The following is a 27,763-nucleotide window of genomic DNA, read 5'->3' on the forward strand; positions in this document are numbered from 1 at the left end:
AGAGCTGGGGGGAGCCACAGGGATGGCTTTATTCACTGCCAAGGAGGCTCCAGGGATCCAGGGAGGGGAATTTGGGGTGCAGCCACCGTTCCAAGTCCCTGTAATCTCCATGGCATGGCTATTCCCAGGTGTCCGGGGCGAAGGCGAAAGGGCACAGCTTGTACCCAGCACCCACGTAGAACTTATTCTGGAACTCCACCCTGGCAAGGAGAGGGGGGTGAGGGGTGCTCTGGGAGGTCTGTCACGCCCCCCAGACTCAACCAGTAACCCATCAGCTTTGGGGGCTCACCAGTGCAGGCGCAGGGCATGGAGGAAGGCGGAGAGCCCCTCCATCACCAGCAGGATGGCCACAGTCAGCACGGCGAAGGCGGCAAAGACGGGCACCAGCACCACGCCGCCCACATAGCTCAGCCGCACGAAGCCGTTCCGCATCACCATGGTCCACAGGACCTCCGAGAGCTCTGGGAATTGGAGGGAGATGGGCAGGAGAGGGGAGTGAGGGTCTCCCTGGCTCTGAGAGGGGCAAGGGGGAACCAAGGGGACTCACGGGCGTGCGCCAGGCTGAGCGCCCAGAGCCGCAGGTAGGACGCAGTATTGGAGACACAGCCCAGGCAGTACTCGATGGTGTGGATTGCCTGGTGCATGAAGATTTCAGTGAAGTCCAAGTGCTGCAGAGAGAAAGGGGACACGGGACATCAGCAAGGGGCACAGACACCCCCATCCCACCACCCAAGCCTGCCTGGATGCCCCTCACCTTGGCATCAGGGCTGTGCCCCCCGCTCTCCACGTCCTCCTTGGTGGCGTTGACGGAGTTCCCGGCCTCCTGCCCCTCTAGCAGCGGCTCCTGCTCCCCCATGGACACCGGCTGCACCGCAACAGCACCAGCGGTGAGACCTCCCCATGACCCCCATGGAGCCCCCCATGGCCCCCAGCCTTACCGTCCTCGGGGCGCGCTGCCGGCACCACTGGTACAGCGGCGTCCCCAGGAGCAGGACGGGCACCGACGCCAGCGCCAGCACCACCAGCACCATCTGCACCGGCACCTGCGGCACAGGGACAGAGCTTTGGGGCCTGCCTGATCTGAGAAGAGCCCCATTCCTGACACCCGCTCTCCCAGCCAGGGTGGGGAGTAGGTGCCTGCCAGGGTGTGGGGTGGTACCTGCCCTGGGTAGAGTGGGAGGTTCTCGGCATTGGAGGTGAAGAGGAACATGTCGATGAAGTGGATGAGGATGCTGGGGGCCACCAGGGAGTCAGCAGCACTGAACTTGATCCACTTGTAGAAGATGAGGAAGACCAGGTAGCCAAAAAGCGCCAGGAGGAAAATCATCTCCGGGAGGAACTCCAGGACCAGCCGGTGCCGCTGCTGGAAGTGCCTGGGTGGGAGGACATCGGCCATGCTCAGCCTGTCTCTCCTCACCCTTGCATGTCCTCGGCTCCCATCAAGGTGTAGGGATACAAGACCCCAGTTGCCACCCCCATCCCACCCAGGTGAGTCCAATCCCGGTCCCCTTGGCATGACCAGAGCCCGTGGGCACAGCCCAAGGACTCACACATGGTTGAAGACCCCCAACACGACGCCGAAGCCCATGTGCACGATGCCCAGCACCACAGACATCTTCATCTTGAAGGAGTTGAGGAAGTTGAGGTGGTTGGTGGCCAAGCTCCAGATCTGTCATGAACAAGGTGGGTGAGACTCTGCACGACCCCAAAAAGGGTCCCACCTCGTTGTCATCCCCATGGGACACTCACTGGGTCGATCCCAAATGGATACGGCCCTCGGAAGACACCGGTGACATTGGGGTCCAGGGTGAGAGAGGGGTGGGTGGCGAGGTATGCAGAGCTGGGGGCAGAACGAGGGATGTCAGTGCCAGCAGGGAGATGGGGACCCGGGCAGGGGGCACAGGGGTGAGACCACACCTCCAGGAGGAGCGGTTGGCCATGGTGGCCACACTCCAGGCAGAGGGGAAGATGGCGGTGGCTTTGCTGAAGCACTCGTTGTAGATGAAGCCGGTGTAGATGGAGAAAGCACCCATGAGCAGGATGAGATAGCGCCCCTCAAAGAACATCAGCCAGATCTGGGGGGGCAAACACAGCTCCCATGTCCCTCACCACCTCCCCTGCCCCACGCCATTTCCCTCCCACACCACCAGCCCTGATCCATATTGTCCCTGTCCTGAGCCACCAGCCACACCCTGTATCATCCAACCCCATCCCACATCCCCAACCATGTCCCACACCTCCAACCCCCCCTCCATGCCCCCAACCCTATCCCATGTCTCCAACCGCGTCCCACCCTTCCATCCTGCTCCATCCTGCTCCCACCTCGTTGGTGCCCTGCCGCAGGCGCGGGCTGTCCTCGTACAGCACCATCCAGAGCGCGAAGAGGAACATGAGCAGCCCGTGCCCCACGTCCCCGAACATGATGGCGAAGATGAAGGGGAAGGTGATGATGGCGTAGGGTGCTGTGGGACACACGGACTGCATTACACAAGGTGTCCCCTCCCAGCCCTGGGCCTCAGGGGGTGCCGGGGGCCTTACCGGGGTTCACCTCCTGGTAACTGGCCACCCCGTAGGCATCCACAATGCTCTGGAAGCCGGCAGTGAACTTGTTGGTGCGGATGAGGGTGGGGGGGCTCTCCGAGGTGGGGATGCGCTGCACGAAGCACTCCACACTGGAGCCGCTCTGGTACTGCGGGAACAGCGCCCGGAACCTGATCCTGGCACCCACCCCCACAACACCCCCCTTCCTGGCACCAGCCCCCAGCACCCCCTACCCAGCACCTGGAGCCTGATCCTGGCACCCACCCCCAGCCCGGCACATGCCCCACCATGATGAGGTGACATAGGGACACCAAGCGACCTCTGGCATGAGGACAGGGGGACACTGAGCAACCCCACAACAAGGACATGGAGACACAGAACAACCCCTGGCATGAGGACATGGGGACACCGAGAAACCCTTGACATGAAGACACGGGACACCAAGAAACCCAGGCACGAGGACATGGGAACACAGAGCAACTCCTGACACGAGGACACTGAGCAACCCCAGAACAAGGACATGGATATACCGAACAACCCCTGGTGCAAGGACATGGGGACACCAAGCATGCCCAGGACGAGGACACAGAGCCACTCACGGATCCCTGGCGCAGGGCATCCTGCACTTGGGTGAGGTCCCGCACGGGGCACCAGACCTCGGCGATGAGGCACTTCTCGGTGACATCGAAGCTGCATTGGTTGAGGACGAGGTAGATGGCCTTCATCTTCTGCACCTGCACGCGCCAGGTGGGCAGCGCCAGCGCCACCTTGTCCAGCACCTGTGCCAGGTACTGCTCTGTCTCCTCCAGCACCTGTGGGCACCTGTGTCAGGGATGGCAGACCCAGCATGGCCCCCACATCCCTTCATGATGCCCAGCTCACCACACTGAGGTCCTGGATCTGGCTGTGCAGCCCGGTAATGGTGTCTGTCCTGCTGGCCTCGCTCTCCGGGTACGGATACACCTGGCAGTGGAAGCTGGGACAGAGGGACATTGCCGTGTCAGGGCTCCCCAGCCCGGCCCCGCAGTGGGGTCCAGAGTGGGTGTTACTAAATAAACCTCCCTGTGGGCGCACACTCACCAGTCCGAGATCTTACGGATCTTCTGCCCGATCTGCTCGCCCCAGTAGGAGATGAGGAAGATGACCCAGGTGATGCTCTCGCCCTGGGGACAGCACAGTCTGTGTCATTCCGATATCCCGGCCCCCACAGCTGTGCCAGCTCCCCCCAGGTGCTGCCTCACCGAGGCCGGGTCCTCCATGGGCTCGGGCATCTCCACGAAGGAGGCCACCAGGTACCCACGGCAGGCACGCCACAGCAGCCGCTCGAAGGCGGTCACTCGCCACGGGTGGATGACGCCGGCCACGAAGCTGCGGAGACACGGCAGGAGGGTTGGGATAGGCAAACCACTCCATGGCTGCACCACTGCGCCACAGGTCATCTCCAAGCCTTATCTCACAGCTTCCCAGCTGCCCTACTGCCACACCACTGGCCCAGAGCCCCTCTCCACCCCTCGCCCCACACCCTTCCCCCTCTCACTTGATCTTGCGTTCGAGGTGCTGGTGCAGGGAGGGGTCGAGGATGGGCTCACGCTCCGAGAGCGCCCGTGGCCGCGGCGGGGAGCCCAGGGAGGCCTGCGGCGATGCGGAGCAGAGGGATGAGCCTGGGGGAAACTGAGGCCCAAAGCAGCACCCCCAGGTCGGCGGGGACCCCCGGACCCACCGGCAGGCTGGTGAAGCGCTGTCCCTCGCGCAGCACGTGCAGGTACTGGCGCAGGTCCCGCAGGCGGCCGCGCAGGGACGCGCGGTTCCGGCTGACCTCCCGCAGCTCCTGCGCCAGCTGCTCCGACTGCTCCTGCACCCGCAGCGCTTCCCGCGCCGCCGGCGCCCGCGGGCTCTCGGGACACGGCCCCGGCACCCGCCCCGCGCTCCGCAGCTCCTGCTGCAGGAAGGCTGAAGGGGGGACACGGTCAGACTGAGGGACCGAGGGTGGCATCCCCTGAGAAGCCCCCCGAAGTCAGCCCCACGGCCCCCCGGCACTCACTGAAGGTTTTCTCCATCTCCTCGCAGCGCCGCACCTCGCCCACGAAGCGCCGCTGGAAGGGGCTCACTTTGGGGTTCAGCTGCGGGGGTACAGTCAAGGCATGGCCCCACATTGGATTGGGGGGTTCAGCAGCCCGGGGAAACAGGCAGCCCAGGCACCAAACCCACCCTGACCAACTTCCCTGTTCCCGGGGCACCCTAAAACACCCAGCTCAAACCCGACCAGACCAAACCCCCTGTACACAGAGCACCCCAAACCACCCTCCCCAAATCCAGTGCACCCAGGCCCACACAGCCGGACCCCCTGCATCCCAGACACCCCAAAACGCCCCCCCAACTCCTACTTACGTCTCTGAACTCCAGCAGCCCCCGCTCGCCCAGCTCGCTGATGCAGCTGTAGGCAGAAGCCGACTGGAGGAAGAGCTGGGCCAGGCAAACCTCCTCGCTGCGGAACAGGGACCCCATGGCCCCCCAGAGACCCCCAGTCCGGCCCGGTGTGCGAAGGCGTCAGGGCACACGCCTGGGGACGGATGGGATAGAATGAAATAGGAGGGAACGGGGTGGGATGCGAATGAGGAACTGAGAGAAAGGGGGGTAAGGGCTGGAAAGCGGGACAGCAGGGCAGAGGTCGCCCAGGGGTCTCGGCGGCTGCGGCGACGGAACCGGGGTGTGCCCGGGCTGTGACCGTGGGAAACCGGCCCGCTCGGTCACACGCGGCTGTGCCCAGCACCGGGCTGGCAAAGTACTTTCGAAACCCCCCTTCCCCGTCCACCCCCCGCCCCATTCAGCTGCCTGTGAGTCAGGGCCAGCGCAATCCCCGCCCCGGGACCGCCCCGGCCGCCCCCCCGGGCCGGACCCGCTCCGGACCCACCCGCCCGTGCTGCCCCCCCCGCCGCGGAGCGGGGCCGGGATCCAGCACTTCCTCTTCCCCAGGAAGAGCCCGGCCCCGGGGAGGGACCGAGCGGCCCGGCCCCGCCGCCCCCCGGGAACCCCGTTCCCCGGGACATACCGCACCCCGCACCGCGTGGGGAGCGGCCCCTCGGAGACAGGACCCCCGCAACATCCCCCCCAGGAGGATGGAAATGGGAGACACTTCCCGGAGCCGAGCGGAGCCGGGAAACCGCCCGCCAGTATCAGCAGGACCCCCACTCTGGTGTGAACCCGGACTGCTAGCGAGTAATTAATTACTCAAAACAATCGCCCGTTTGTGCAGGAGCCAGGGTGCTTTGCTGGGGCCAGGTTGCCATCCCTGGAGAGAAGAGGTTTGGGGTGCTACTGCCCAATGTGCATGAAACAAAGGGGGTGAACTATCACTGCCTGCATCCTGCAAGGCGCGATGGTCGTTCTTGTGACGCTAATGGCCCTCCCTTGCACAACTCGCTCAATTCTAATACTTCCCCTCCGGCACTACCAGCTGAACTGCGCTGCCGTGAGAGGCAGCTGAGAAGGGATCATCGAGCGTGAAAGACCCCCGAAAGCGCTCCCAGACTAATTTCTGATGCCTTTCACCGGAGGACTGAAACCTGGGCGTTTCCCCCGAGCCTGATCGCGTTTTAACCCATCGGAATTTTTGTTTTGTGGGCTTCTTCCCCCACCGCCGACAGATCAAGACCATTACTTCGACCAAGGGACAACTAAATTGCAGCAATCAAGTCACAAGATCTGCCAGCGGTGATTACCCTTATCTTTTCGCTCTTTTTTTCTCTTTTCCCTTACACATTTTTCAAGTAACACTTCCATGCTTTCATATTGCTATATGACTGTAGATAGTTATGACCAAAACGGCTGCATACCTGCTTTCCATTGCAACCCAATTGTTCTAAAATAAACCCTACACGGACATACTTACAAACACCGATCATTAAGAGTCGTTTTACTCTAATCCGCCCCTGCATTACTCTCACCTTCGGGGGGCAGGTCCTAACAATTGGTAGCACCGGGATCTCCCTGCTGGGACCACTGGGACGCCCATACGGAGATCACTGCAAGATCCCTGCCAGGATCACCAGGACCCCCATACTGGTACCACTGTGAGACCCCTGCCAGATTCGGCAGGCACCCCATACTGGCACCCACACACCAGTACCATCAGGATCCCCACACCAGCACCACTGCGACACCCATACCAATACCACCAGAGGCTCCCCCACTGGTACCATCGAGACCTCTGCTGGGATCACCTGGATCCCCACACAGGCATCACTGGGACCCTCACACCAGTACCACTGTGAACCCCCTTGCCAGGATCACCAGGTCCCTCCCACCCTAGCTGCCCTCAGAAGCTGGAAATGACCCTCCGAGATTTCCTAAATCCCCCCAGCACCGCCCCTCCATTCCTGCCTGCCCTCCCTCCACCTCCCACACCTTTCCCCACAAACCACTCCCTACTCCAGCGTTGGTGCCAGCAGCCCCAGGACCCCCATCCGCCTCCCCAAAACACAACCACACACCCAGGGGTGGGTTCCCCCAAGGGTCAGGGGGTCTGACCCCAGTGCTGGAAAGGAAAAGACACAGTCATGGGAAGGGGCTGGCACCCACAGTGCCAACAGGGGGGGTGAACCCCCAAACACTTTATTTGGGGGGCAGGCAGCTGCGCAGGGGCTGTCACCGGTACAGGTAATCAGCCTGGATGTTGGCCGCAATCTCGGCCTCCCACTTGTCGCCGTTGTTGAGCAGCTTCTCCTTGTTGTAGAGCAGCTCCTCGTGTGTCTCCGTCGAGAACTCAAAATTGGGGCCCTGCCAGGGTGGGACGGGGTCACCCTTCAGGTCACCATGGCGGGGAAAGGGGGTCCCTGCAGCCCCCCCAAGCCCCACTCACCTCCACGATGGCATCCACAGGACAAGCCTCCTGGCAGAACCCGCAGTAGATGCACTTGGTCATGTCAATGTCGTAGCGGGTGGTGCGGCGGCTGCCGTCGGCGCGGGGCTCGGCCTCGATGGTGATGGCCTGGCACGGGGACACCGTCACGGCTGGAGCCCCGGGTGAGGAGGATGAGGAGGAGGGGGAGGAAGGCTCACCTGTGCCGGGCACACGGCCTCGCAGAGCTTGCAGGCGATGCAGCGCTCCTCCCCAGACGGGTACCGGCGCAGCGCGTGCTCCCCGCGGAACCGCGGGCTCAGCGGGCCCTTCTCAAACGGGTAATTGATGGTGGCCGGCTCACGGAAAAGGTAGCTCAGGGTCATGGCCAGGCCTGGGACCGAGAAAGAGGGGTTACGGCCTATTTGGGAGGGGGGGGTCACCCCACAAATGAGGAGGGTGAGCGAGGCCTCACCTCGGACAAGCTCGGTCCAGAGCAGGGTCTGGGCGGCACGGTCGGTGATGGATCGCATGTCCATGGCCGGCTCCCGGATGTTGACGTACTCTGTGGGAACAGGGGAGCTGTGCCCACCCCACAGAGCCCTGGGGTGGGAGCTGAGCCCCCACGGGGGTGGCATGGCCATACTCACTGTAACAGTCCCTGGGGGTGCTGGTGCTGAGCGGGCGCAGGGAGCCCAGCGGGGCCGGGGGGCCTGGAGAGGGACAGGAGGGTCAGCGGGGCCAAGATGGGGTTGGGGGGTTCAGGGGGTTTGGGGGTTCCCAGACGGCCTCACCTGCGCGGGCAGCCCGGTACAGCAGTCGCAGCGCTGCCATGGCCGGTCCTGGGGTGCAGAGGGAATCTCAGCAACTACCAGTAAGGAACTGGGGCAGCCAGGGGCCCCCCACTTCCCATGGGGGACACTGGCAGCCTGATCCCCACCCCTCCACTGAAAGAGACACAGACTCCCAGGCACCCCTGTCTCAACATCCCACAAGGGACCCCAAGTGCTTCCCCCAAGGGACCCAGGCATCCTGATTCCCTTAGCAACCCCTCTCTAGGGACCCAGGTATCCTGTCCCCCCTTGCAGCCCCCTCTTAAGGGACCCAAGTGTATCCCCCAAGGGACCCAGGATTTTTGTCTACCCCCTAGAAGGGATCCAGCTGTTCTCCCGACGGACCTGGGCATCCTGCTGCCCCGCGCCCCACCTCCAGGGGCACTCAGATATCCTGTCCCTTCCCACCCCTAAGGATCCAGCTGTACCCCCCGAGGGGCCCTGATGTCCTGCCCCTGCCAAGGCACCCACGTGTCCCCCCATCCCCGTCCCCAAGCCCCCTCCCCAACGCCCAGCACCCACCTGAGCCCCCGGCTGGACTGATCCTTCCTGTCACCCCCAAAGTCCCCGCTCACCCTGCGTGTATCCCCTTCGGGGAGGGGGAGGCGCGGAGGGTAGCGCAGTGTCCGGGCCGACTCCTCTGCCCCCAGCGGGATCTGGGAGGCCACCAGACGCCACCAGGGGTGACCACAGCCCCGGGCCGCCCCCTGAGCCCCCCAAGCTCCCTCGGGCCCCCCCTTTCCGCCTCACCTGCCCCAAGGGCCCTCCGGCGTCCTGACCCCTGGCCGCCCCCGCGGGCACTGCGCATGCGCGCACGGCGGCGCGTCGTGGGCGGGGCGAGTGACGGCGGACGCGTTTCTCATTGGTGGGAGTCCCGCAATGGGCGGGAGGGCGGGAGGGAAGAGGGGACGGCGTCGTTGATTGGGCGGAGCGCGGCCGTGCTGCGCGGCGATTGGTTAGGCAGGGGAGGGGCGTGGCCGAAGGGCGGGCGGAAGCGCGTGTTTATGGCGGCGGGGCGCGGTCACGGTGGCGGCGCAGAACCTCCGCCTCTTTCAGGGCTTCCCGAGCCCCCGGAGCTTTCCGTCCGGTTCCTGGAGCAGCTCGGGCCGCGGGTGCCGGAAGTTCTCGAAGCTGGAGCGGCCCAGACACTTGGATTCACTACAAAGCCCAGCACCGCCTCTGGCGGGCTAAGTGTGAGCCCCGAGCCTCCAGCCCCAGCACAGTCCCTGGAGGCGGGCACGGGGGGGTCACAGAATCACAGAATGAACTAGGTTGGAAAAGACCTTTGGGGGACACCTTCCACCGGGAGGTGACATCAGGTCTAACCTATGACCTAACACCTCCTCATCAACTAAACCACGGCACCGAGTGACACATCCAGTCTTTTTAAACACGTTCAGGCACGGTGACTCCACCACCTCCCTGGGCAGACGATTCCAGCACGCAATACTTTTTCAGTGAAGAATTTTTTTCTGACGTCTAACCTAAATTTCCCTTGGCACAGCTTAAGACTGTGTCCTCTTGTTCTGTCAGTTGTTGGCTGGGAGAAGAGACCAACCCCAACCTGGCCACAACCACCTTTCAGGAAGTTGGAGAGAGTGATAAGGTCACCACCGAGTCTCCTTTTTTCCAGGCTAAATGACCCCAGCATCCTCAGCTGTTCCTCATAGGGCTTGTGTTCCAAGCCCCTCACCAGCCTTGTTGCCCTCCTCTGGACATGTTCAAGCATCTCAACCTCCTTCCTGAACTGAGGGGCCCAGAACTGGACACAGCACTGAAGGTGCAGCCTCACCAGGGCCGAGTATAAGGGAAGAATGACTTCCCTGGTCCTGCTGGCCACACTTCCTGATACAGGCCAGGTGCCGTTGGCCTTCTTGGCCACCTGGGCACCCTGCTGGCTCATGTTCAGTTGGCTGTCGACCAGTACCCCCAGGTCCCTTTCTGCCTGGGCACTGTCCAGCCACCCTGTCCCCAGCCTATAGCATTGCTGGGGGTTATTGTGGCCAAAGTGCAGGACTCAGCATTTGGACTTGTTAAACCTCATGCTGTTGGACTTGGCCCATCTATCCAGCCTGTCCAGATCCCTCTGCAGAGCCCTCCTACCCTCCAACACAGATCGGCACATGCTCCCAGCTTGATGTCATCTGCAAATTTACTGATGGTGGACTCGATGTTTCCCTTTCTCTATAAAACTGTCTTTATTGCAATTCCTTTGTCCAGTTCTCTCCATCTGTCCCACCTGGGGGGATCCCTATGGGATTCAGCCATGACAAGCCACAGCCTAGCAGGAATGGGCACAACCAGCCCCCCAAAATGGAGAAGCATGGGGTGAAGGAAACTGGGCTCATGGGGCAGGATAAATGGGAACATGGGGCAACAGACACTGATACCATGGGGCAAAGAAAACTTGGGATCATGGAGTAGGAGAAATTGGGAACATAGGGCAAAGGACACTGAGATCACGGGGTGAAGAAAACTGGGATCATCCCAGCTCAAGGATTTGTGATCAGGGAGTTGCTGTGGACCTTCTCAAGGCAGAGTATGCAATGAGGGGGACACAGGAGACCCCTCTGCTGTGGTAGAACCACTGGAAATAGAACTCCAAAGAGCCAGAAAAGGGGCATATGGGACTGGGATGGAGGGACATGTGGGGGTCTTGGGACTTTTGGGGTGAGCAGGGAGGTGAAAGGGAACCACACAGATGTGGGGAAACATCTTTCATTGCACCTGGGCATCAGGACCAGCAGCAGGAGATGTGCTGAGTGGGGAGACTCTGAGTGGGATGTGGGGACCCTCAGAGCAGGGTACAGTCATTCTTACGTGTCACCTTGGATGTGGCCCGGATGACCCCAAATTTCTGCTGGCTGTATGGGGGGTAGCGCGGGCCATTGAGGGGCTCCCGGCCCATCCCGCGCTTCAGACACCCGCGGCGGTGGGAAAAGGTGTCGAAGCTGAACTTCCCGTGGTGCATTCCCAGGCCACTGTTCCCTGGAATACACAGCACAGGACCCTGGTGGGTGGCTGGATCTGGCCATCCTTTGGGTCAAAGAACCCAAAATTAAGCTCCCAGCTCTGTAAAAGTGGCACCACAACTTCATCCAGCTGCTTTCCAAGCCATGGATGAGCTTCCCAGGAACGTGACCCAAAGAGGACTATGGAGGTGACCTAGTGCACACCCAAGTGGATGTTTAGACTGTTAAGATTAGGCTGGGAGGTGGAAAGATTCCCAAAAACCCTCTCATCAGTGGATTTCACCATTTCAGATAACATATTTAGCAACTGGAGGGGTGTTACTGATGAGGTGATGGCAGCAGCAAGTTGCTGCCACCAGATGAGCTTCAGATGAGCTTCCCTACCTCCAAAACATCCCATCCATGCTGGATTCAGCCCTGCTGCAGGCAAGACTCTGGGAGTGGAGAGGCACAATGACCAAGGTGCCTTTGATGAGGTGGGACCCAGCACCAAGGATGAATGTTGGGAGGTGGAAGCTGGCTGGCCAGGAACAAGCACAGGAAAGCCAGGCAGGGTGGCAAAAAATAAGGAAATCCACACATCATTTGATAATAGATGGGATAAAATTCCATGAGTCAGCCTGAGCCAGTCAGTGTTCCTGATAAAATGCCAGCCTTGGTTGGGGTGATGGGTTGGGTTCAGCACCTCGCACATCAGCAGCCCCAGGAGAAAGGGAGGTCACTGATGGCTCCTGGCCAGCTGAGTGGGAAGAGAGGAAAACAGGAGCTGGTAGTGGAGATCATCCCATCAAAAGTGGGTGTCTCCATCATGGAATCCCAGAATGGTTTGGGTTGGAAAGGACCTTAAAGATTATCCAGTTCCACCCCCTTGCCATGGGCAGGGACACCTTCCACTAGACCAGATTGCTTCAGGCCCTGATTCCCTATGTTTAAGCAAGACATTTCCATGGACCCAGGGAACACAGAGCTTGGGATGGGAAATATGGAGAAAAGGAACCTCAGGGTGCTCCATAGGTGTCCAGCAAAACCCAAGAGCCCAAGGTGAAGCAAAGGGCTTCTGGAGGAGAATTTCCCTATGGACTACTGAGCCCTCTGGAGCTGAGAGTTCCCCCCAAGACCCTTCCTGACCATGGGTGGGATCACACCTGGCTCCCAATGGCCAGGATTGGGGATTTTGGACCTACCAATGCCTCCGAAGGGCAGCGAGGTCAGAGTCACGTGCATCAGGGTGTCATTGCCACAGAAGCCACCACTGCTCGTCCGCTCCAGGACCTGGTTCACCACCTGGGAGGGACATAAAGAAGGTGGGACATGGGTCTCCCACCCCATTCCTGTACTTCTAAATGCAATCCATGCTCCCTGACTAGGGTGATGTGCTGTAAGGGAAACACTTGGAGCACAAACATGGCTGGATACAGCTGCCAAGGAGCACAGGGCATGTGTAGTCCTGGCTTGGCTCTACCTTGTCATTGGAGGAGAAGGCGTAGACAGCCAAGGGCCGCTCCTGGCTGTTGATGAAGTCGATGGCTTCATCCATGTTGGCAATGATGACGATGGGCAGGATGGGCCCGAAGATCTCCTCCTGCATGATGGGATCCGAGGGCTGCACATCTGCCAGCACAGTGGGAGCTGGAGAGAAGAAACCCAACAGTATCAGCCGGGCACAGAGGTCGGAGATGACACCTTGATTGTCCCCCCAGGACACTCCTCCTCTACAAAAGGACACCTGGCCAAGCACCCAGTTCCCATCATAATCTTCTCCAGACCCGAAATGTGCTGCATGCAGGGATGAAGATGTGAGTGACCCCCAAGCCTCACCGATGTAGCGCTCTGCCTCATCTGTCTGTCCCCCGATGGCCACGCGCCCACTGCCCAGGAGCCTTTGCACCCGCTGGAACTGCTTGTCACTCACAATGCGGCCAAAATCCGGCGATTCTCGGGGGTTGGGGCCATAGAAATCATCAATGGCCTTGCGCAGGGCTGGGAGCAGCTTCTCCTGCATCTCCATGGTGCAGAGCACGTAGTCAGGAGCGATGCAGGTCTGCCCTGCGTTGAAGAAGCGGCCCCAGACAACACGCCGTGCCACATTGGCCACATTGCAGGTGTCGGACACATAGCAGGGGTTCTTGCCCCCCAGTTCCAGCGTCACCGGCGTCAGGTGCTTGGCAGCGGCTGTCATAACAATCAGCCCCACCGGGGGGCTGCCTGTGGGCAGGGAAAACATGGATTGAGGTGGGGATCCCACCAGCCATCACACGGCTCTGGGATGTGGCACTGGGTCTGGTGGCAGACCTCAGACATACATCCCAGATCCTCCAGCAGATCCTGGCACCACATCCCCAACCCAATCCCTGCCTTCTTAGCAGGGGTGTCTGGAGGGAACCCCTCTTCCTCCTCACACATAATCCAGGCAGGGCCCTGTTCTGTCCCACGGGATGTACCAGTGAAAAAGATGTAGTCGAACTTGTTCTCCAGCAGCCTGGTGGTCTCCAGCACACCACCGGTCACCACAGCAAAGCAGTCCTGCAAGGAAATGAGAAAGGTCCCCTCCTGTCACCATCTGTCCCCACCAACAGCATCCCAGGAGGCTGGGACACTAGCTGGACGTGGAGGAAGGAAGCTGGGCAGCACATGGAACCTGAGATGGTGTGTGAGGCAGGCACAGAGCACAGCTCTGTGTGTGCAGGGGTGCCCCAGCCATGCCACAGGGATGGGGAGAGTGTCCCACCTTGTCCAGGTAGCTGGGCAGCACTTCTGCCACGAGTCTCTCTGTCTTCTTGGATACCTCTGAGGGTTTGATGATGGCGCAGTTCCCTGGGGGAAGACAGACAGGATGTTGGAGCTGTGACATGGTGACAGCCAGCCGTTCTGGGGATGAGGTGCCCTTGCCAGTGCTCAGTACTGCTGGGATCCTCTAAGCCAAGGGACTGGAAAGTTGTGCTCACCGGCAGCAATGGCCCCAATGAGGGGCACCAGGAAGAGCTGGATGGGGTAGTTCCATGGCGCTATGATGAGCACCACCCCGTAGGGGTCCTTGCGGATGAAGGCGGAGTCCAGCTGCATCGCCTGCGGGACACTCACCATGTCAGGTCCCGCCCTGCACCACCATCCCACCCGGCTCTGCCTCCCATCCTCTCTTTCCTCTTCCCTCTCACCAGAGTCCTGTCCACTTGCTCATCCTTCATCCAGTGGGACAGGTTGTTCAGGGTCTCATGGAGCTCATTCTTGCACAGGAGGATCTCAGATAATTCAGCTTCAAAGGGTGCCTGCGGACACCAAGGACCCAACACGTCACCTTGGCATGTCCTGCAGCTCTTATCCCAACACTCCATAGTGTTTTGCCCAGGATTTGGGTTCTGGAGCTCTCTACATCCCATGCTGGATTTGAATCCCCAAAGGTGTTGAGCACCCCCTGTGTCTGCAGCATGAGGTTTTTAAGCACTGAATGCTTCAAAATAGGAATAATTATGCAGATCCCATTCATCCGGACAACAGGAAGAATGGGGAGGGTGTCCAAAGAGACTAGGGTGGAGGAGACAATGAGCCCTGCGTGGTGTTAAAGCTCTGTCTGCAGAGCCAGGGGATCCAGGCTCAGAGAGCTGCATCCTGGGTGAGCCCTGACGGAGGGAAGGGGGTGACATCGGGTGGGAAGTTCAGGGCAGGGAGCAGGAACAGAAATCAGGGATTAACCTGCCCAGAGAAGAGGGAAACTGAGGCTGGTGGGTGTGGGAATGGCTATTGATGTCAAGGGACTCCCCACAGCCCCCTCTGCCCATGGCAGAGCAGGGATGGGCTCTGGACAACAGTGACTGGGACATGCTTCACCTCAGTCTCCCAAATCCAGAGGCTGCGAGCCTGTGACAGAGCCCAGGCAGGACTGGAGAATCCAACGAGAGGAGGAGAAAGCACCCCCAGCTGGGCGATGGGAACCCCTCAGTCCTCCTGTTCCTGTCCCCTCTCACCTTGCCCAAGTCACAGGCAGTGGCTTCCAGGATGTGCTGCTTCTTGTCATCCAGGAAGTGTCCCAGAGCCTCCAGCTGGGCTATGCGGTATTCCATGGGCCGAGTCTTCCCGGAGAGCCAGGCTGCCCGCAGGTGGCTCACCAGCCCCGCAAAGGGGTTCCTGCTGTGGGTGCAGTGGTGTTAGAGGGATGCCATCCCCACCCCTCCTGCCACCCCTCTGTCCCTCCACAGCCTCACCTTGTGGCATCACCATCCACACTCCCATTCCCACCACCACCCTCGGGGGCTCTCCTGGCCTCACTCTCAGGGAGCTGCAGGAAGGCAGTTCCAGTCTCCATGGTCCCACAGGTGTGGTGTGGGATGTTTGCGCTGGGGCTTTCAACCACAGCTTCCCTCTTCACAGCTAACAGCACGGCTGTCAGCTTCCTGCCCTGCCCCTTGGCCGCCTGCCCCTGACCTTTGGCCGCCTGCCCCGCCGCACGCCACTGCTGGCTCCATTCCAGCTAAAACTGCTTGGGATGGGAAACACCCCCCAAACCCTCCCAGCACCCCCCCAACCCTCCCAGCACCCCCCAAACCAGAGGACGGAGGCACAAAGAGAGACTGGGAGAGAGTTTGATGCAAAGTCTTTACTACAGGCAGAGTTACACAGAGCAAAGAGCAACAGCAAGGAGGGAGAGAGGTTCATTCCAAAGGTAAAGTCTGTGTGAGAGGACATGGGGCTGGCAGAAGTGCTTCTCCACCAGAAAGAGAAGTTTGGAGTAAGAAAAAGTTTTTGGTCATTTCAGCTGTGTCCTGGAAAATGGTTGGGAGTGGAGGCCACAAGGGTGCAGGAGGGGATGTCCATCCCGGCCATCCGACATGCTCCAGGCGAGGGAAAGGACACCATGAGGAAGTGAGGAGCATGATGAAGAGGGAGAGGGGGACAGTCCTAGTGCTCTGCGCCAACTCCGTGGTGTCCTCAGAGCAGGACATGGCAGCCTCAGAGCAGGGTGCAGGTGCCCCTGCGCTTCACCTCGAAGGTGGTCGTGAGGAGGCCCAACTTCTGCTGGGTGTAGGGGGGGGTAGCGCGGGGTGTTGAGCGTCTCCAGCCCCATGTTCCGGTGCAGGCAGCCGCGGTGGTGGGAGAAGGTGTCGAAGGTGAACTTCCCATGGTATTTTCCCAGGCCACTGTTCCCTGGAACACACAGGACAGGTCCATGCTCAGGACGGGACTCTGCTCCTGATGATGCCTTCTCCAAGCATCAACACGAGGGAAAAAGATGCCTACAGGAATTTCTGAGCAGCACAGACATGGTGGAGGAATTCCACTCTTTCAGTGCCTCCTCCAGGTATATGAATGCTCAGTCCAGCCAATCCTGCTGCATCTCAGCAGTTTGGAGGCCCCAGCGTCTCCTTTTTACCCACCCCCATTTATCTATACAAGCTTTGCTGGGTTCTGCAAGTCTGGATTTCCCTCCATGATGCTCCACTGTATCTCCCCACAGCTGGAGCTGTTCCACCTTCTTCCCAGAACTCTAAAAACCTGGAGCCACGTTGGCAACACCAGTTCTCCCAGTTCCTGTGGCTAGTTTAACTGGAGGTTAAGAGCCCAGTGACTTCCCATGGAAGCTTTGGTGCCATCTCATCCCAATGACTTCAGCCCCTTCACCTGCTCTAAAGTGGCTTTACCTGATAATTGGAAGTAGATGGTCTGAATCATTACCAATTAAGATAAGTTATGGAATGGGAAGCACCAAAAATTGTTCCCTGAGCCACAGGCAGGTGAGGAATTAATTGTCCAGGTGACTCAGGTGCCAGCCCCGACAGAGATGCTGAGCAAGGGCAGCATCAAATGAAGAGGTTTATCCCAGAAATATTATGGGGAGAGATAAAGACATGGGGAAGTATTCTGGGAAACAACATTCCTGTATCCCTGGACCATGCTGCACCCACAGCCCAGGGCTGAGCAGCCTCACTTTACACCTCAGAAAGCAAAACTTGGTGCCTCTGGAGACCAAAAATTTCTTCTTCTCTGAGAAGGATCTCCAAGATCTCCTAAGAGGTTCTCCAGGTTTTCCTAAGTGTATTGTTCCTACTATTTAGTCCTAAAAGTTGGCATGAAGGTACAGCCTGGCTCTTGAGGGACTTAAAGGGATCCAGCCCAGCACCACACTGGCTGCAGGAGGAAGCTCACCTTCCTCACCATGGCTCAGGCCACAGATCACACCTGGCTCCCAATGGCCAGGATTGGGGATTTTGGACCTACCAATGCCTCCGAAGGGCAGCGAGGTCAGAGTCACGTGCATCAGGGTGTCATTGCCACAGAAGCCTCCGCTGCTCGTCCACTCCAGGACCTGGTTCACCACCTGGGAGGGAGAAGAGAAGGTAGATGAGGGACTTGCACTTGGCAAACTTTAGCCAGTTCACCCACTGGATGTTCCCAGAGTGTTTGGGCTCTAAAGACGCTTCAAAGCATGTCCTGGAGCTCATGGAGGTGGTGCCTGACTTCCCTCCCCACTTTTTCTGCTCCACAGACACACCTTGCTGTCGCAGGAGAAGGCATAGACGACCAATGGCTGCGGCCGCGCGTTGATGAAGTCAATGGCTTCATCCATGTTGGCGATGACGACGATGGGCAGGACAGGCCCGAAGATCTCCTCCTGCATGGCAGGGTCTGAGGGCAGCACATCTGCCAGCACTGTGGGAGCTGCAGAGAGAAAACCTGACAGCATCAGCTGGGCACAGAGGTTGGAGATGAAACCTCCCCTCAGGACCTCTTTTTAAGCACCCCTAAAACTCTTTTCCCTCTAGAGCCTCCCCTCTGGATGAAGACTCCCTGAAAAACCCCAATGTGCTCACCAAGAGGTGTGTGACCCCCAAGCCTCACCGATGTAGCGCTCTGCCTCATCCGTCTGTCCCCCGATGGCCACGCGCCCACTGCCCAGGAGTGCCCGGATGCGCCGGAACTGCTTGTCACTCACAATGCGGCCAAAATCCGGCGATTCTCGGGGGTTGGGGCCGAAAAACTCAGTGATGGCCTCGCGCAGGGCAGGCATGAGCTTGTCCTGCATCTCCACGGTGCAGAGCACGTAGTCAGGAGCGATGCAGGTCTGCCCTGCGTTGAAGAAGCGGCCCCAGACCACACGCCGTGCCACATTGGCCACATTGCAGGTGTCGGACACATAGCAGGGGTTCTTGCCCCCCAGTTCCAGCGTCACCGGCGTCAGGTGCTTGGCAGCGGCTGTCATCACAATCCGCCCCACCGGGGGGCTGCCTGTGGGCAGGGAAAACATGGATTGAGGTGGGGATCCCACCAGCCATCACACGGCTCTGGGATGTGGCACTGGGTCTGGTGGCAGACCTCAGACATACATCCCAGATCCTCCAGCAGATCCTGGCACCACATCCAGGCAGGGCTCTGCTCTGTCCCATGGCACCTACCAGTGAAAAAGATGTAGTCAAACTTGTTCTCCAGCAGCCTGGTGGTCTCCGGCACACCACCGGTCACCACAGCAAAGCAGTCCTGCAAGGAAACAGGAAAAAGTCCTCTTGTGTCACCATCTGTCCCTACCAACAGCATCCCAGGAGGCTGGGACATCGACTGAGTGCAGAGGGAGGAGGTTCCACACAGGGATGATGTGTGGGGATGGTGGGTGTGAGGCAGGGTTGGGAACACCATGGCCCGGGAACAAGGGACAAGGACAAAAAGGGCTTCTCACACTGTCCAGGTAACAGCTCAGCGTTTCGGCAATGAGTCTCTCTGTGTTCTTGGAGATCTCCGAGGGTTTGATGATGGCACAGTTCCCTGGGGGAAGATGAACAGGACATCAGCACAGCGACATGGTGACAGCCAGCCCTTCTGGGGATGAGATGCCAGCACTTCCAGGCCCAGGGAACTGGAAGGTTGGGCTCACCAGCAGCAATGGCCCCAATGAGGGGCACCAGGAAGAGGTGGATGGGGTAGTTCCAGGGCGCTATGATGAGCACCACCCCGTAGGGGTCCTTGCGGATGAAGGCGGAGTCCAGCTGCATCACCTTTGAGAAGAACATGACCTCAGCACTGCCTTCCCCACTAGCAATCTCTCCCCCCTGCTTCCCTTTTCCCAGAGCTTCCTTCTTACCAGGTTCTTGTCCACATACTCATCCTTCATCCAGTGGCACAGGTTGTTGAGGGTGATGTTGAGCTCGTTCTTGCAGAGGAGGATCTCACTGAAGAAAGCCTCAAAGGATGGCTGGGGACAGACATCATGAAGTGTCACCCCAACACTGACCCCATCACTGAGCCTGTCACCCTAACACAGACCCCATAACCCCAATGCCAACCCCACCACCCCAAGAGGCATCTCTCCCCTCTTCCAAACAGGAATATCAGGAGAATCTTTTCAGCAGAAATTTCCATCACCTCCTGTAACTCCCAGGGAATACCAGTGTCCCAGAATATTACGAAAATAGGTATTTGACCAGAAGGAAAAAAACTCCAAATTTGAACATTTTCATGGTATTTAACAAATTCCTGAGCTCAGCACTGTAAACTGGCAATAGAACCCCAAGCCAAGGGGACACCAAGCAATGTCACCAGAGCTCCTGAAGAGCTGATTGTGGTGCCAGAGGCATCCTGACCACTTGGATATTCAAGCTGGAAGCAAAGCCCCGAGCTCCCTTCCACCACCAGTGGACAAAAATTGCACTTTTTAGTCTTAAGTTTAGTCAAAGTCTTAAGACCTTGACTAAAGGGAAGTAGTAAGAACCATGGCTTAATTAAACCCCTTGTGGTAGAGAAGTGGGTCCTCTCTGTAGCCACAGAGCACAGATCAGGATCATATCATCCTTGCAGGAGCAGTGTGAAAACACCAGGGATAGCCCAGCAGGCTCAGTGGAGCCCCTTCATGACTGTGGAGAGCAGGAGGAGCAAAGCTCCTGCGCTGTGACATCATATTTTGGACTCCTCCAACCCAAAAACATCCCTGGATTGCAATCTTCCTCCCATCCCCACACCACTTTGGGGTTGGGAAGGCTGGATGCTGATTCCCAGGATCTTCCACCACCAAGAGGCCTTCAGGTCCCCAAAACGCAGCTGCCAGGAGGTGCGAGGACCCTCTTGGACCTGAGGGCTCAGCAGGCACATGAGATAATCCAGTGAAGCAACGGGGCTGTTCCCAACCCAGGATGACGATGGCATCACCAGGGTAAAGAAGATGACGGTTCATTAAGAATTTTGATGGGATACAAAGGTTATGAGATAGGACATTAAGGCTGAGGTCATCCAAGTGCCACCAATCATCAGCATCAGACAGGAACCGGCACCACTGGAGGTGAGACACCACCTCAGGTACGTAAGAGCAGGTGAAGTGTCCATCCAGCTATGAGGGCCCAGCTGCATTACAAGCTCATTACTGGACAACCGGATCTAATTAGGCCTAATTAAGAAAGATGATGATGCCTATCAAAGCCTGGTTGAAGGAGAAGGACTCACCTCCAACAAACAACGCAATTAGGAGCCTTGGGAGATGGCAGAATGTGGAAAGACATGGCTGAGGGCATGGGCCACTACACCGATGCCAAACAAAGAGGTGAGGGTCATATAATGGAATCCTGGAATGGTTTGGGTTGGAAGAGACCTTGAAGCTCATCCTATTCCACCCCGTCATGGGCAGGGACACCTTCCACTAGCCCAAGTTGCTCCAAGCCCCATCCAACCTGGCCTTGAACACTTCCAGGGATGATGAGCTGAGACCAGTAGAATTATCCATGGTACGGATGCTCCTTTTTTGCCAGCAGATCATCCAGGAGCTCCTGGCATGCCACAATACCCCAAGCCACATCCAGAGCCCTGCCCATGCCACCATGCCAGTGAAACCAGTCCCTTGGAGGCCCTGGGAGGAATGTGCAGTGCCAGCATGTTGCACAATGCCAGTAATCCTGGGCGTGCCGGGCTGGCCAGGAGCTCCCCAGGACGTTACCTCTGTGGAGGTCACATGGACCCCCAGGATGCCGACCAGAGTGTGAAACGCTCCCACCTCAGCTGGTCACTGACAGGCCAACAGGGCCTTTGCCTGGTTTCAGGGCACCAGGGATGGGATCAACAGCACAGTCCCTCCGCTAACCCCTGGATCTGCAGGGACCCAGCACTTACAGATGCACCAGCCTGGGAGCACATCAAGGGGGAAGCAGGACCCCAAGGAAGGGACACCCCTATGCCCAGACTCCCACAAGGATGCAATACCCAGACAAGGGTGTAAGAAGGACTCCAAAGACGCTATGCCAGTGGCCCCCAATTCCCAGACCCTCTTACCTTGCCCATGTCCAATTCAGTGGCTTCCAGGATCTCCTGCTTCTTGTCATCCAGGAAGCGTCCCAGAGCCTCCAGCTGGGCCATGCGGTATTCCATAGGCCGTGTCTTCCCAGAGAGCCAGGATGCCCGCAGGTGGCTCACCAGCCCCGCATAGGGGTTCCCACTGTGGGGACGAAGGTGTTAGAGGGGACCCAGCCCCATTCTATCTTCCCAGAGCCTCATGTCATCCCAGATCCACGTTATCCCATCCCAGCATCAAACTGGAGCCCCAGACTCCCTGGGGACAGAGCAGGGAGTCCACACACACCTTCTCCCTCGCTGCTGGGAGCAACTTAACACAGCACCATTCCCAGCAGATCCGGTCTTCTCCCTTGGGCCATGCTGAGATGTGGTGGCCCATAGACCTCAGACTTTTCCCCCAGCACCAGCCTGGGGTTCCTATCACCCTGGCACTGCCACAGCTTCCCCTGCTCACGTCCCTGTCTCCCTCCTGCCCCCAGCCCCTCGCTCTCACCATGGAGTGCTGCAGACCATTGGCATTGGCCCCTTCCCGATCCCGCTGCTTCCACTGCATCCAGCAGCTTTCCCAGGATCTTTGCCAGGATCACTGCCCGCAGTGCTGCACTTGCCGTAGCCCGGGAGCTGCTGCTTGGGGGGCTCGAGGGGCTGCTGCATGCCAAGCTGTGGGAAGGAGCTGCTGGTCTCCATGGAGAGCGTGGTGGCCCTGGGGAGAGACACTGCGTGGGTTATGCCAGGATGGAAGTGCTGGAGGTGCCCGTGCGATCCCAAGAGGAGTCACCCACGGCACCTTTGAAGGGCGGCTTGGTGCTCGGGGCCGTCCTGGTTGTGGGGTGACTCAGCCCAGGGCAGCTGCCGGAGGCCCTGGGAGATGCCTGGGATTCCCGGGATAATCGCCATCCTCTGGACACTGACCTGCCCAGGCTGCCCTGCTGATGTAGGGTCACCTACGGGGATCTCAGGGACAAGACACCCCCAAATCTGGGGGACAGAGCTGCAGCCCCCCATCTGTCACCCTCTCCCTCTCCATGCCCAGACACCCACCCTTCCTCAAGGGAACCCCCCTGTGCCCCACAGCCCCCACCAGCATGGAGGGTGCCAGACGGGTGCCATGCAGGGAAGTGCCAGTTTTGGGGACCCCGCAGTGCTTACCTGAGGGCTTCTGTGGAAGCTGGAGGAGCGCAAGGCCAGGCAGGCACTGCTGAGGCTCAGGGTGGGGGTCCCTAAATGCTGTGGGGCTGGGCCCCACGGCCAGGGGCGGGAAGGATTGGGCCCCACCTCTGTGGGGCTGGCACTGGGGACAAGGTCTAGGATGGGATGGAATGGGACCTCCCCCTTGGGATGGTGTAACTCACATGGCCACCAAACCAGCACCATGAACCTTGACTCATTTGAACCCCACAGACACCCCTCATCCTGCTCCCATGACCACCCTGACTCATGGGATTCCCACTGATCCACCCTTCATCCCGCTTCCCAAGGGTTCCATGATCAATAGACTCCCCTCATCCTGGTCCCAGGACCACCCCCAAGAAGGGCCCTTTGCCCCAGCATCCCAGGGTGGCTCCCATTGCCTAAGGTGTGGGGGACCCTCAGGATGGGTGTTGCCCCTGCTCCACTGCCATGACCCTTCTGGGGCTGTTCCCTGCGTATCCCCCCTATCCTGCAGGAACCAGCACTCTCCCAAGAATCCCATCTCAAGAATCCCTCACTACCGGCTGGGCCAGATCCTGCCCCGGAGATGTCACTCCGTCAGCCCTGCCCAGCAGTCCCCGCACCCTGCCCCGGGGCATCCTGCCGTGCCACGCACCCGGGCACCCTCCCGGCCCCGGCTTAGGGGTGACACCAGGGCACGTATGACCCTCACCCCCAGATTAGGGTGCCCCCCCGCCCAGGAACCCTGGCACATCCCCCGGGCAGGGAAGGGGAAGTGAAAGCAGCAGGGCACAGCACTCAGTGCCACGGGGCACCCCGATGAGGCAGCACCCACCCCAAGGCCTGGTGGGAGCGCTGGGGAGGCTGGGGGGGCCACAGGGAGGCCGGGGGGCGGGGGTTGGGGTGCTGTGCAATGGGGGAGCAATGGGTGCTGTGCGGGGGGGTCAGGGTGCTGTGCGGGTTGGGGTGTGACGAGTGCTGCGGGGGTCGGGGTGCTGAGAAGAGGCGCGGGTGGCGGGCACTGAGGAGTGCGGGCAGGACCGGGGGTCCGGGAGCAGGGGGCTCCGGGAACGGCCCCTTTAACTACCCCCTTCCCGCCCGCCCGAACCGAAAGAGGAAGAGGAGCCCGCCCCGCCCCGAGAGGCTCCGGCAGCGGCGAGCGGAGCTGGGGTCGGGGTGCCGGGGGCGTGCGGAGGCTGGGGGTGCTGAGCCCAGAGGTGCAGTTCTGGGGGGTGCAAAGGTGGGTAGGGGGCGCGGGGTTCGAGGTGCAGGATCTGGAGGTGTAGGGGTGCAAAACACAGGAATGCAAACCATGAGTGCAGGATCTGCGGGTGCAGAGCACAGAGGTTCAGGGCTTGGGGGTGCTGTGTACATGGGTACAAGGTGCTGGATGTAGGGGTGCAAGGGCTGGGAGCGCTGGGCAGGAGGGTGCAGGACACAGGGGTGCAAAACATATGGGTGCAAGACTTGGGGTGCCAACAGGGTGCCCCCCACCCTGACACCATCCAGGGTCCCCCAGAAGCAGCAATGGAGAAGGACTTAGACTGCTGTCAGGATGGGGCCAAGACAGTGCCAAGCGCCGGACTGAGCACCGAGGGGACAGAGACACAGGTGAGACCAAGGGGACACCCGCCGGGGAGGAACCAGGCCTGTGGTGACCATCCCCAAGGGCTGACAGCTGGAATCACCCACAGCTGGACGATTTTGTGGGTGCTCATCACCCTGACTACAATGAGGAGGAGGAGGAGCAGAAGTACTTCCGCCGAAAGCGCCTTGGTGTCATCAAGAACGTGGTGGCTGCCAGCCTGGCTGGCACCCTCACTTATGGCGTCTACCTGGGTATGGAACCTCCCAGGGACCCCCCAAAACAACTTGGGGTGTTCAGGGCATAGGGTGACCACCCCTGGACCCCCCAGGCCTGCTGCAGATGCAGCTGATCCTTCACTATGACGAGACCTACCGGGAGGTGAAGTACAGCAACATCGGGCTGGAGGACATCGACCGCAAGGTGCTGATGGGCATCAATGTCACGCCTGTGGCGGCGCTGCTCTACACACCCGTCCTCATCAGGTACGGCCCCGCCGCGCTCCCGGCTGGCACGGCTCACTGATGCAGCCACCCACGCTTCCCACTCCTCGCCCCCACAGGTTCTTCGGCACCAAGTGGGCCATGTTCCTGGCGGTTGGCATCTATGCCCTCTTTGTCTCCAGCAACTACTGGGAGCGCTACTACACGCTGGTGCCCTCTGCCGTGGCCATTGGGGGGGTCATTGTGCCCCTTTGGGCCTCCATGGGCACCTACATCACGCGGTAGGCATCCGGGGGGGGCGGGCAGGGGGTGCAGAGCGTGCCAGCTGACCTGCTGCTCCATGCAGGATGGCCCAGAAGTACTACGAGTACGTTAACTACAAGGAGGAGCAGGAGAAGGAGAGGCAGCGGGTGCCACGGGATGCCTGCAATGCCTACATCATCGTCTTCCAGACAGTCTTCTACTCCTGCTTCCACGTGAGTGCCAGTGGGGTGGCTGGGATGGGCGGGGGGCTGTGCTGGCAGCACTGAGCATGCACCCCTCTACGTCCTGCAGTTGAGCTTTGTCTGCGCTCAGATGCCCATGGTCTTCTTCCTCAACAACTACCTCTACCAACTCAACCACACACTCTTCGCGGTGAAGCACTGCGGTGAGGCTGCGGGTGGGGGTGCGGGGCGGCACTGGGAGTCCCTCAGTTGGGATTAACCATGGCCTGTGCCCACTGGCAGGGACCCTGAGCCACGGCACACTGCCTGGCTTCAACAAGACAGTGCTGCAGAGCCTTCCCCGCAGCGTCAACCTCATCATCGTGGAGAGTGTGCTGATGGCTGCCGCCTTCCTCGCCATGCTGGTGGTGAGCACCAGGGCGGGAGGGGACAGGGATGGGCTGGACAATGGCAGGACCTCACCCACAGGTGCTCCACAGGTGCTGGTGCTGTGCGGCGCGGCGTACCGGCCCATGGAGGAGATCGACATGCGCAGCATCGGCTGGGGCAACATCTTCCAGCTGCCCTTCAAGCACATGCGGGACTATCGCCTGCGGCACCTCTTCCCATTGTTTATCTACAGCGGCTTCGAGGTGCTCTTTGTCTGCACCGGATTTTCCCTGGTAGGATCCGGGATGGGGTGGGAGGTGATGGAGCAGGGACAGGTGACAATGAGCCCATGCTTGCTGCAGAACTACGGTGTTTGCGCCCTGGGGCTGGAGAGGTTGGCGTATCTCCTCATGGCCTACGGCTTCTCCGCCTCGGCGTGCTCCAGCCTGGCCCTATGCATGCTGCGCCTGCGCCGGCACATCCCACTCCTGGCTGGAGCCTTCATCCACGCTGCACTCCTGGTGACGCTCTTCTGCTGGGCGCCGGAGCCCCGGTACCTGGCACAGGCACCACTGCTCTACAGCATTGCCGTGCTCTGGGGCACGGGCAGCGCCCTCAACAAGACCGGAATCAGCAGTGAGTAGTGGGGAGGTCCCAAAACAGCCTCAGTTGTCCCCAGAACACCTTGGTGGTCCCCAAAATAGCCTGGGTCGTCCCGAGTTTTTCCACACATCCTCTCCTCATGTCCCCCGGCACCACAAGTTTGTGGTCCCACTCTTCGGATCCACGGGATAGACCTGCTGTGATTGTCCCCCACGCCAAGGGGACATGGCACAGGAAGGGGACACTGATTCCAGTCTCTGCCACAGTCCTCCTGGGAATGTTGTACAAGAAGAAGGAGCGCCAAGACTTCATCTTCACCATCTACCACTGGTGGCAGGCCCTGGCCATCTTCACCGTCTACCTGTGGTCAGGGCTGCCCATGAAGGTAAGTCCCAGCCCACTCTGAGACATTCCAGGCTTTTTGGGGATACAGCGCCACACCAATCCCAAAATTCCCTGTGCTCCAGGCCAAGCTGTCCATCATGCTGCTGACACTGGTGGTGGCCGTGGGGACATACCTGTGGATGGAGCGGAAGGTGGCACACAACGTGGAGGTCCGGCTGCCCCGCATCCCGCGCCCACGCCACAAAACACGTGGATACCGCTACCTGGAGGACAACTCGGATGAGACTGGCTCCGACGGTGATGGGGACAAGGAAGATGAAGGCAGGCACCCAACCGAGGCCACCAGCGAGGATGAGCTGCCAAAAGAGGATGGGGAGCAATTGGGATAGAGACAGCCTGGCCTGGGCCCCATCCTGCTCTTGGTGCCTGAGGGGGTTCTGCAGCTCCCCCCATGTGGGCCCTAAATTCTGCAAATCTCCTTAGGTCAGGCTTGCAGCCCCTTGAGCTAAGCCTAAAGCCCCCAGGCAGCCCAGATCCCCCCACACTGGCTGATAGACCCCCAGATCGGCACATAGACCCCCCAGGGCAGGTCTGCAGCCTCCAGATTGACCTACAGCCCCCAAACTGTGGTACAGAGACCCCCAAATTGTGGTACAGTCCCCCCAGCAGGCCCATAGCCCCCCAGATTGTGATGCAGTTGCTCAGGTCAAACCTGCAGACCCCCACGCCAGCCTCAGAGTCCCCCCCCCCAACAAATCCACAGCCCCTTAGACAAGGCTCACACCCCCCAGGCAGATCTGCAGCCCCCCTCAAATTTGGCCAAAGATCCCCCAGGTCAGGCCCAAAGACCCCTGAGCAGATGCACAGACCCTCCAGCAAGGCCTGCAGCCCCCCCGGCCAGCTTGCAGCCCCCCACAATGTCCTGCAGACCCTGAGCCCTCCCATATTAGTCCCCAGACAAACCCCCAGCCCCCCGCAGGGCTACCCTGGAGCCCCCAGGCAGATCGAGCCTCCCAAACTGGCCCACAGCCCTTCAGACCAGACCCAGGCAGACGCTGCAGCCCCCCCCAGGCTGTCCCAGAGCCCCACTAGCTAAACCTGCAGCCCCCAGGCCGGCCCCGCAGACTTCCTGACCGCTCCCATCCCCATTTTCCCTCAATAAACCCCCTCCCTCCATCTCCTTGGCCCTCACCTCCTCCCTCCTCTGGCCACGCACCTTCGGCGCCCCCTTCCGAAGCGGAGACTACAGCTCCCGGCGTGCCACGCGCTGCCCCCACGCGGTGTACGCCGGGAGTTGTAGTCCCCGCCACGTGGAAGATGCCTCCATCTCCCCACTCAAACCACAACTCCCGCAACCGTTCGCGTCGCCCGGCGCCATCA

The 27,763-nt window shown here is 60.1% G+C and overlaps 5 protein-coding genes across 14 annotated transcripts; 1 reads left to right on the forward strand and 4 right to left on the reverse strand.

Annotated features, from left to right (window-relative positions):
- Positions 1 to 5: 5 nt before the first annotated feature.
- On the reverse strand, positions 6 to 5,508 carry TCIRG1 (T cell immune regulator 1, ATPase H+ transporting V0 subunit a3). The gene is made up of 20 exons (XM_039553193.1): positions 5,453 to 5,508; positions 4,930 to 5,101; positions 4,583 to 4,661; positions 4,262 to 4,491; positions 4,079 to 4,173; positions 3,783 to 3,909; positions 3,622 to 3,704; positions 3,424 to 3,517; positions 3,141 to 3,353; positions 2,539 to 2,689; positions 2,323 to 2,462; positions 1,918 to 2,075; positions 1,750 to 1,840; positions 1,551 to 1,669; positions 1,160 to 1,373; positions 939 to 1,043; positions 755 to 865; positions 548 to 668; positions 290 to 461; positions 6 to 200 (listed from the first exon to the last, which is right to left on the reverse strand). Exons 2-20 carry the CDS (start codon positions 5,044 to 5,046, stop codon positions 119 to 121), a joined length of 2,502 nt encoding a protein of 833 aa, XP_039409127.1. The 5' UTR covers positions 5,047 to 5,101; positions 5,453 to 5,508; the 3' UTR covers positions 6 to 118.
- Positions 5,509 to 7,098: 1,590 nt separating this feature from the next.
- NDUFS8 (NADH:ubiquinone oxidoreductase core subunit S8) lies at positions 7,099 to 9,042 on the reverse strand. 3 transcript variants are annotated; one of them, XM_039553370.1, is made up of 8 exons: positions 8,962 to 9,042; positions 8,787 to 8,867; positions 8,173 to 8,220; positions 8,029 to 8,091; positions 7,854 to 7,943; positions 7,600 to 7,772; positions 7,400 to 7,528; positions 7,099 to 7,317 (listed from the first exon to the last, which is right to left on the reverse strand). In XM_039553370.1, the coding sequence occupies exons 1-8, from the start codon at positions 9,017 to 9,019 to the stop codon at positions 7,186 to 7,188; spliced, it is 774 nt and encodes a 257-aa protein (XP_039409304.1). In that variant the 5' UTR covers positions 9,020 to 9,042; the 3' UTR covers positions 7,099 to 7,185. The 3 variants fall into 3 exon arrangements, with proteins under 3 accessions (XP_039409304.1, XP_039409305.1, XP_039409307.1); XM_039553371.1 differs by lacking the exon at positions 8,787 to 8,867 and having other exon boundaries at positions 8,962 to 9,034; XM_039553373.1 differs by lacking the exon at positions 8,962 to 9,042 and having other exon boundaries at positions 8,734 to 8,943.
- Positions 9,043 to 10,111: 1,069 nt separating this feature from the next.
- Positions 10,112 to 15,631, reverse strand: LOC120409613 (aldehyde dehydrogenase family 3 member B1-like). 3 transcript variants are annotated; one of them, XM_019289456.3, is made up of 11 exons: positions 15,383 to 15,631; positions 15,146 to 15,305; positions 14,339 to 14,449; positions 14,129 to 14,249; positions 13,912 to 13,997; positions 13,625 to 13,706; positions 13,002 to 13,388; positions 12,646 to 12,812; positions 12,368 to 12,467; positions 11,568 to 11,703; positions 10,112 to 11,199 (listed from the first exon to the last, which is right to left on the reverse strand). In XM_019289456.3, the coding sequence occupies exons 1-11, from the start codon at positions 15,481 to 15,483 to the stop codon at positions 11,028 to 11,030; spliced, it is 1,623 nt and encodes a 540-aa protein (XP_019145001.2). In that variant the 5' UTR covers positions 15,484 to 15,631; the 3' UTR covers positions 10,112 to 11,027. The 3 variants fall into 3 exon arrangements, with proteins under 3 accessions (XP_019145001.2, XP_019145000.2, XP_019145002.2); XM_019289455.3 differs by having other exon boundaries at positions 15,146 to 15,308; XM_019289457.3 differs by lacking the exon at positions 11,568 to 11,703 and having other exon boundaries at positions 15,146 to 15,308; positions 15,383 to 15,628.
- A 405-nt stretch (positions 15,632 to 16,036) lies between these two features.
- Positions 16,037 to 22,386, reverse strand: LOC104692991 (aldehyde dehydrogenase family 3 member B1). Its single transcript, XM_039551865.1, is given in 12 exon segments — positions 16,037 to 16,208; positions 16,210 to 16,322; positions 17,394 to 17,493; positions 17,668 to 17,834; positions 18,015 to 18,401; positions 18,569 to 18,650; positions 18,847 to 18,932; positions 19,042 to 19,162; positions 19,249 to 19,359; positions 21,420 to 21,582; positions 21,934 to 22,143; positions 22,228 to 22,386. Coding segments are annotated over 12 exon segments (1,731 nt in total). The 5' UTR covers positions 22,338 to 22,386; the 3' UTR covers positions 16,037 to 16,127.
- A 977-nt stretch (positions 22,387 to 23,363) lies between these two features.
- Positions 23,364 to 27,563, forward strand: UNC93B1 (unc-93 homolog B1, TLR signaling regulator). 6 transcript variants are annotated; one of them, XM_039551864.1, is made up of 12 exons: positions 23,364 to 23,438; positions 24,102 to 24,203; positions 24,287 to 24,431; positions 24,509 to 24,662; positions 24,740 to 24,901; positions 24,967 to 25,096; positions 25,176 to 25,269; positions 25,349 to 25,473; positions 25,546 to 25,728; positions 25,798 to 26,071; positions 26,305 to 26,423; positions 26,506 to 27,563. In XM_039551864.1, the coding sequence occupies exons 1-12, from the start codon at positions 23,412 to 23,414 to the stop codon at positions 26,770 to 26,772; spliced, it is 1,782 nt and encodes a 593-aa protein (XP_039407798.1). In that variant the 5' UTR covers positions 23,364 to 23,411; the 3' UTR covers positions 26,773 to 27,563. The 6 variants fall into 6 exon arrangements, with proteins under 6 accessions (XP_039407798.1, XP_039407793.1, XP_039407797.1 ...); XM_039551859.1 differs by having other exon boundaries at positions 25,546 to 26,071; XM_039551863.1 differs by lacking the exon at positions 23,364 to 23,438 and adding an exon at positions 23,726 to 23,809 and having other exon boundaries at positions 24,112 to 24,203; positions 25,546 to 26,071.
- The last annotated feature ends 200 nt before the right edge of the window (positions 27,564 to 27,763 follow it).

Source organism: Corvus cornix, chromosome 5, assembly GCF_000738735.6.
Source record: "Corvus cornix cornix isolate S_Up_H32 chromosome 5, ASM73873v5, whole genome shotgun sequence".
NCBI classification, from domain to species: Eukaryota; Metazoa; Chordata; class Aves; order Passeriformes; family Corvidae; genus Corvus; species Corvus cornix.

Bases quoted from the DNA above. Each gene is read 5' to 3' on its own strand.
- TCIRG1 (XM_039553193.1), bottom strand. From the start codon at position 5,046: ATGGGGTCCCTGTTCCGCAGCGAGGAGGTTTGCCTGGCCCAGCTCTTC. The intron at 3,518-3,621 runs GTGAGTGTGCGC...CCTCTGTCCCAG, and splicing joins ATCCGTAAGATCTCGGACTG to CTTCCACTGCCAGGTGTATC. The intron at 462-547 runs GTGAGTCCCCTT...TCCAATTCCCAG, and splicing joins GCTCAGCCTGGCGCACGCCC to AGCTCTCGGAGGTCCTGTGG.
- NDUFS8 (XM_039553370.1), bottom strand. From the start codon at position 9,019: ATGCGCAGTGCCCGCGGGGGCGGCCAGGGGTCAGGACGCCGGAGGGCC. The intron at 7,529-7,599 runs GTGAGCCTTCCT...TCCCCGTGCCAG, and splicing joins AGGCCGTGTGCCCGGCACAG to GCCATCACCATCGAGGCCGA. The intron at 7,318-7,399 runs GTGAGTGGGGCT...CCACCCTGGCAG, and splicing joins CTGTGGATGCCATCGTGGAG to GGCCCCAATTTTGAGTTCTC.
- LOC120409613 (XM_019289455.3), bottom strand. From the start codon at position 15,483: ATGGAGACTGGAACTGCCTTCCTGCAGCTCCCTGAGAGTGAGGCCAGG. The intron at 15,309-15,382 runs GTGAGGCTGTGG...CTGCACCCACAG, and splicing joins GTGGATGGTGATGCCACAAG to CAGGAACCCCTTTGCGGGGC. The intron at 12,813-13,001 runs GTGAGGCTTGGG...TCTTCTCTCCAG, and splicing joins TGAGGCAGAGCGCTACATCG to CTCCCACTGTGCTGGCAGAT.
- UNC93B1 (XM_039551859.1), top strand. From the start codon at position 23,412: ATGAGGCAGCACCCACCCCAAGGCCTG. The intron at 23,439-24,101 runs GTGGGAGCGCTG...GACACCATCCAG, and splicing joins AGCACCCACCCCAAGGCCTG to GGTCCCCCAGAAGCAGCAAT. The intron at 26,424-26,505 runs GTAAGTCCCAGC...CCTGTGCTCCAG, and splicing joins GGTCAGGGCTGCCCATGAAG to GCCAAGCTGTCCATCATGCT.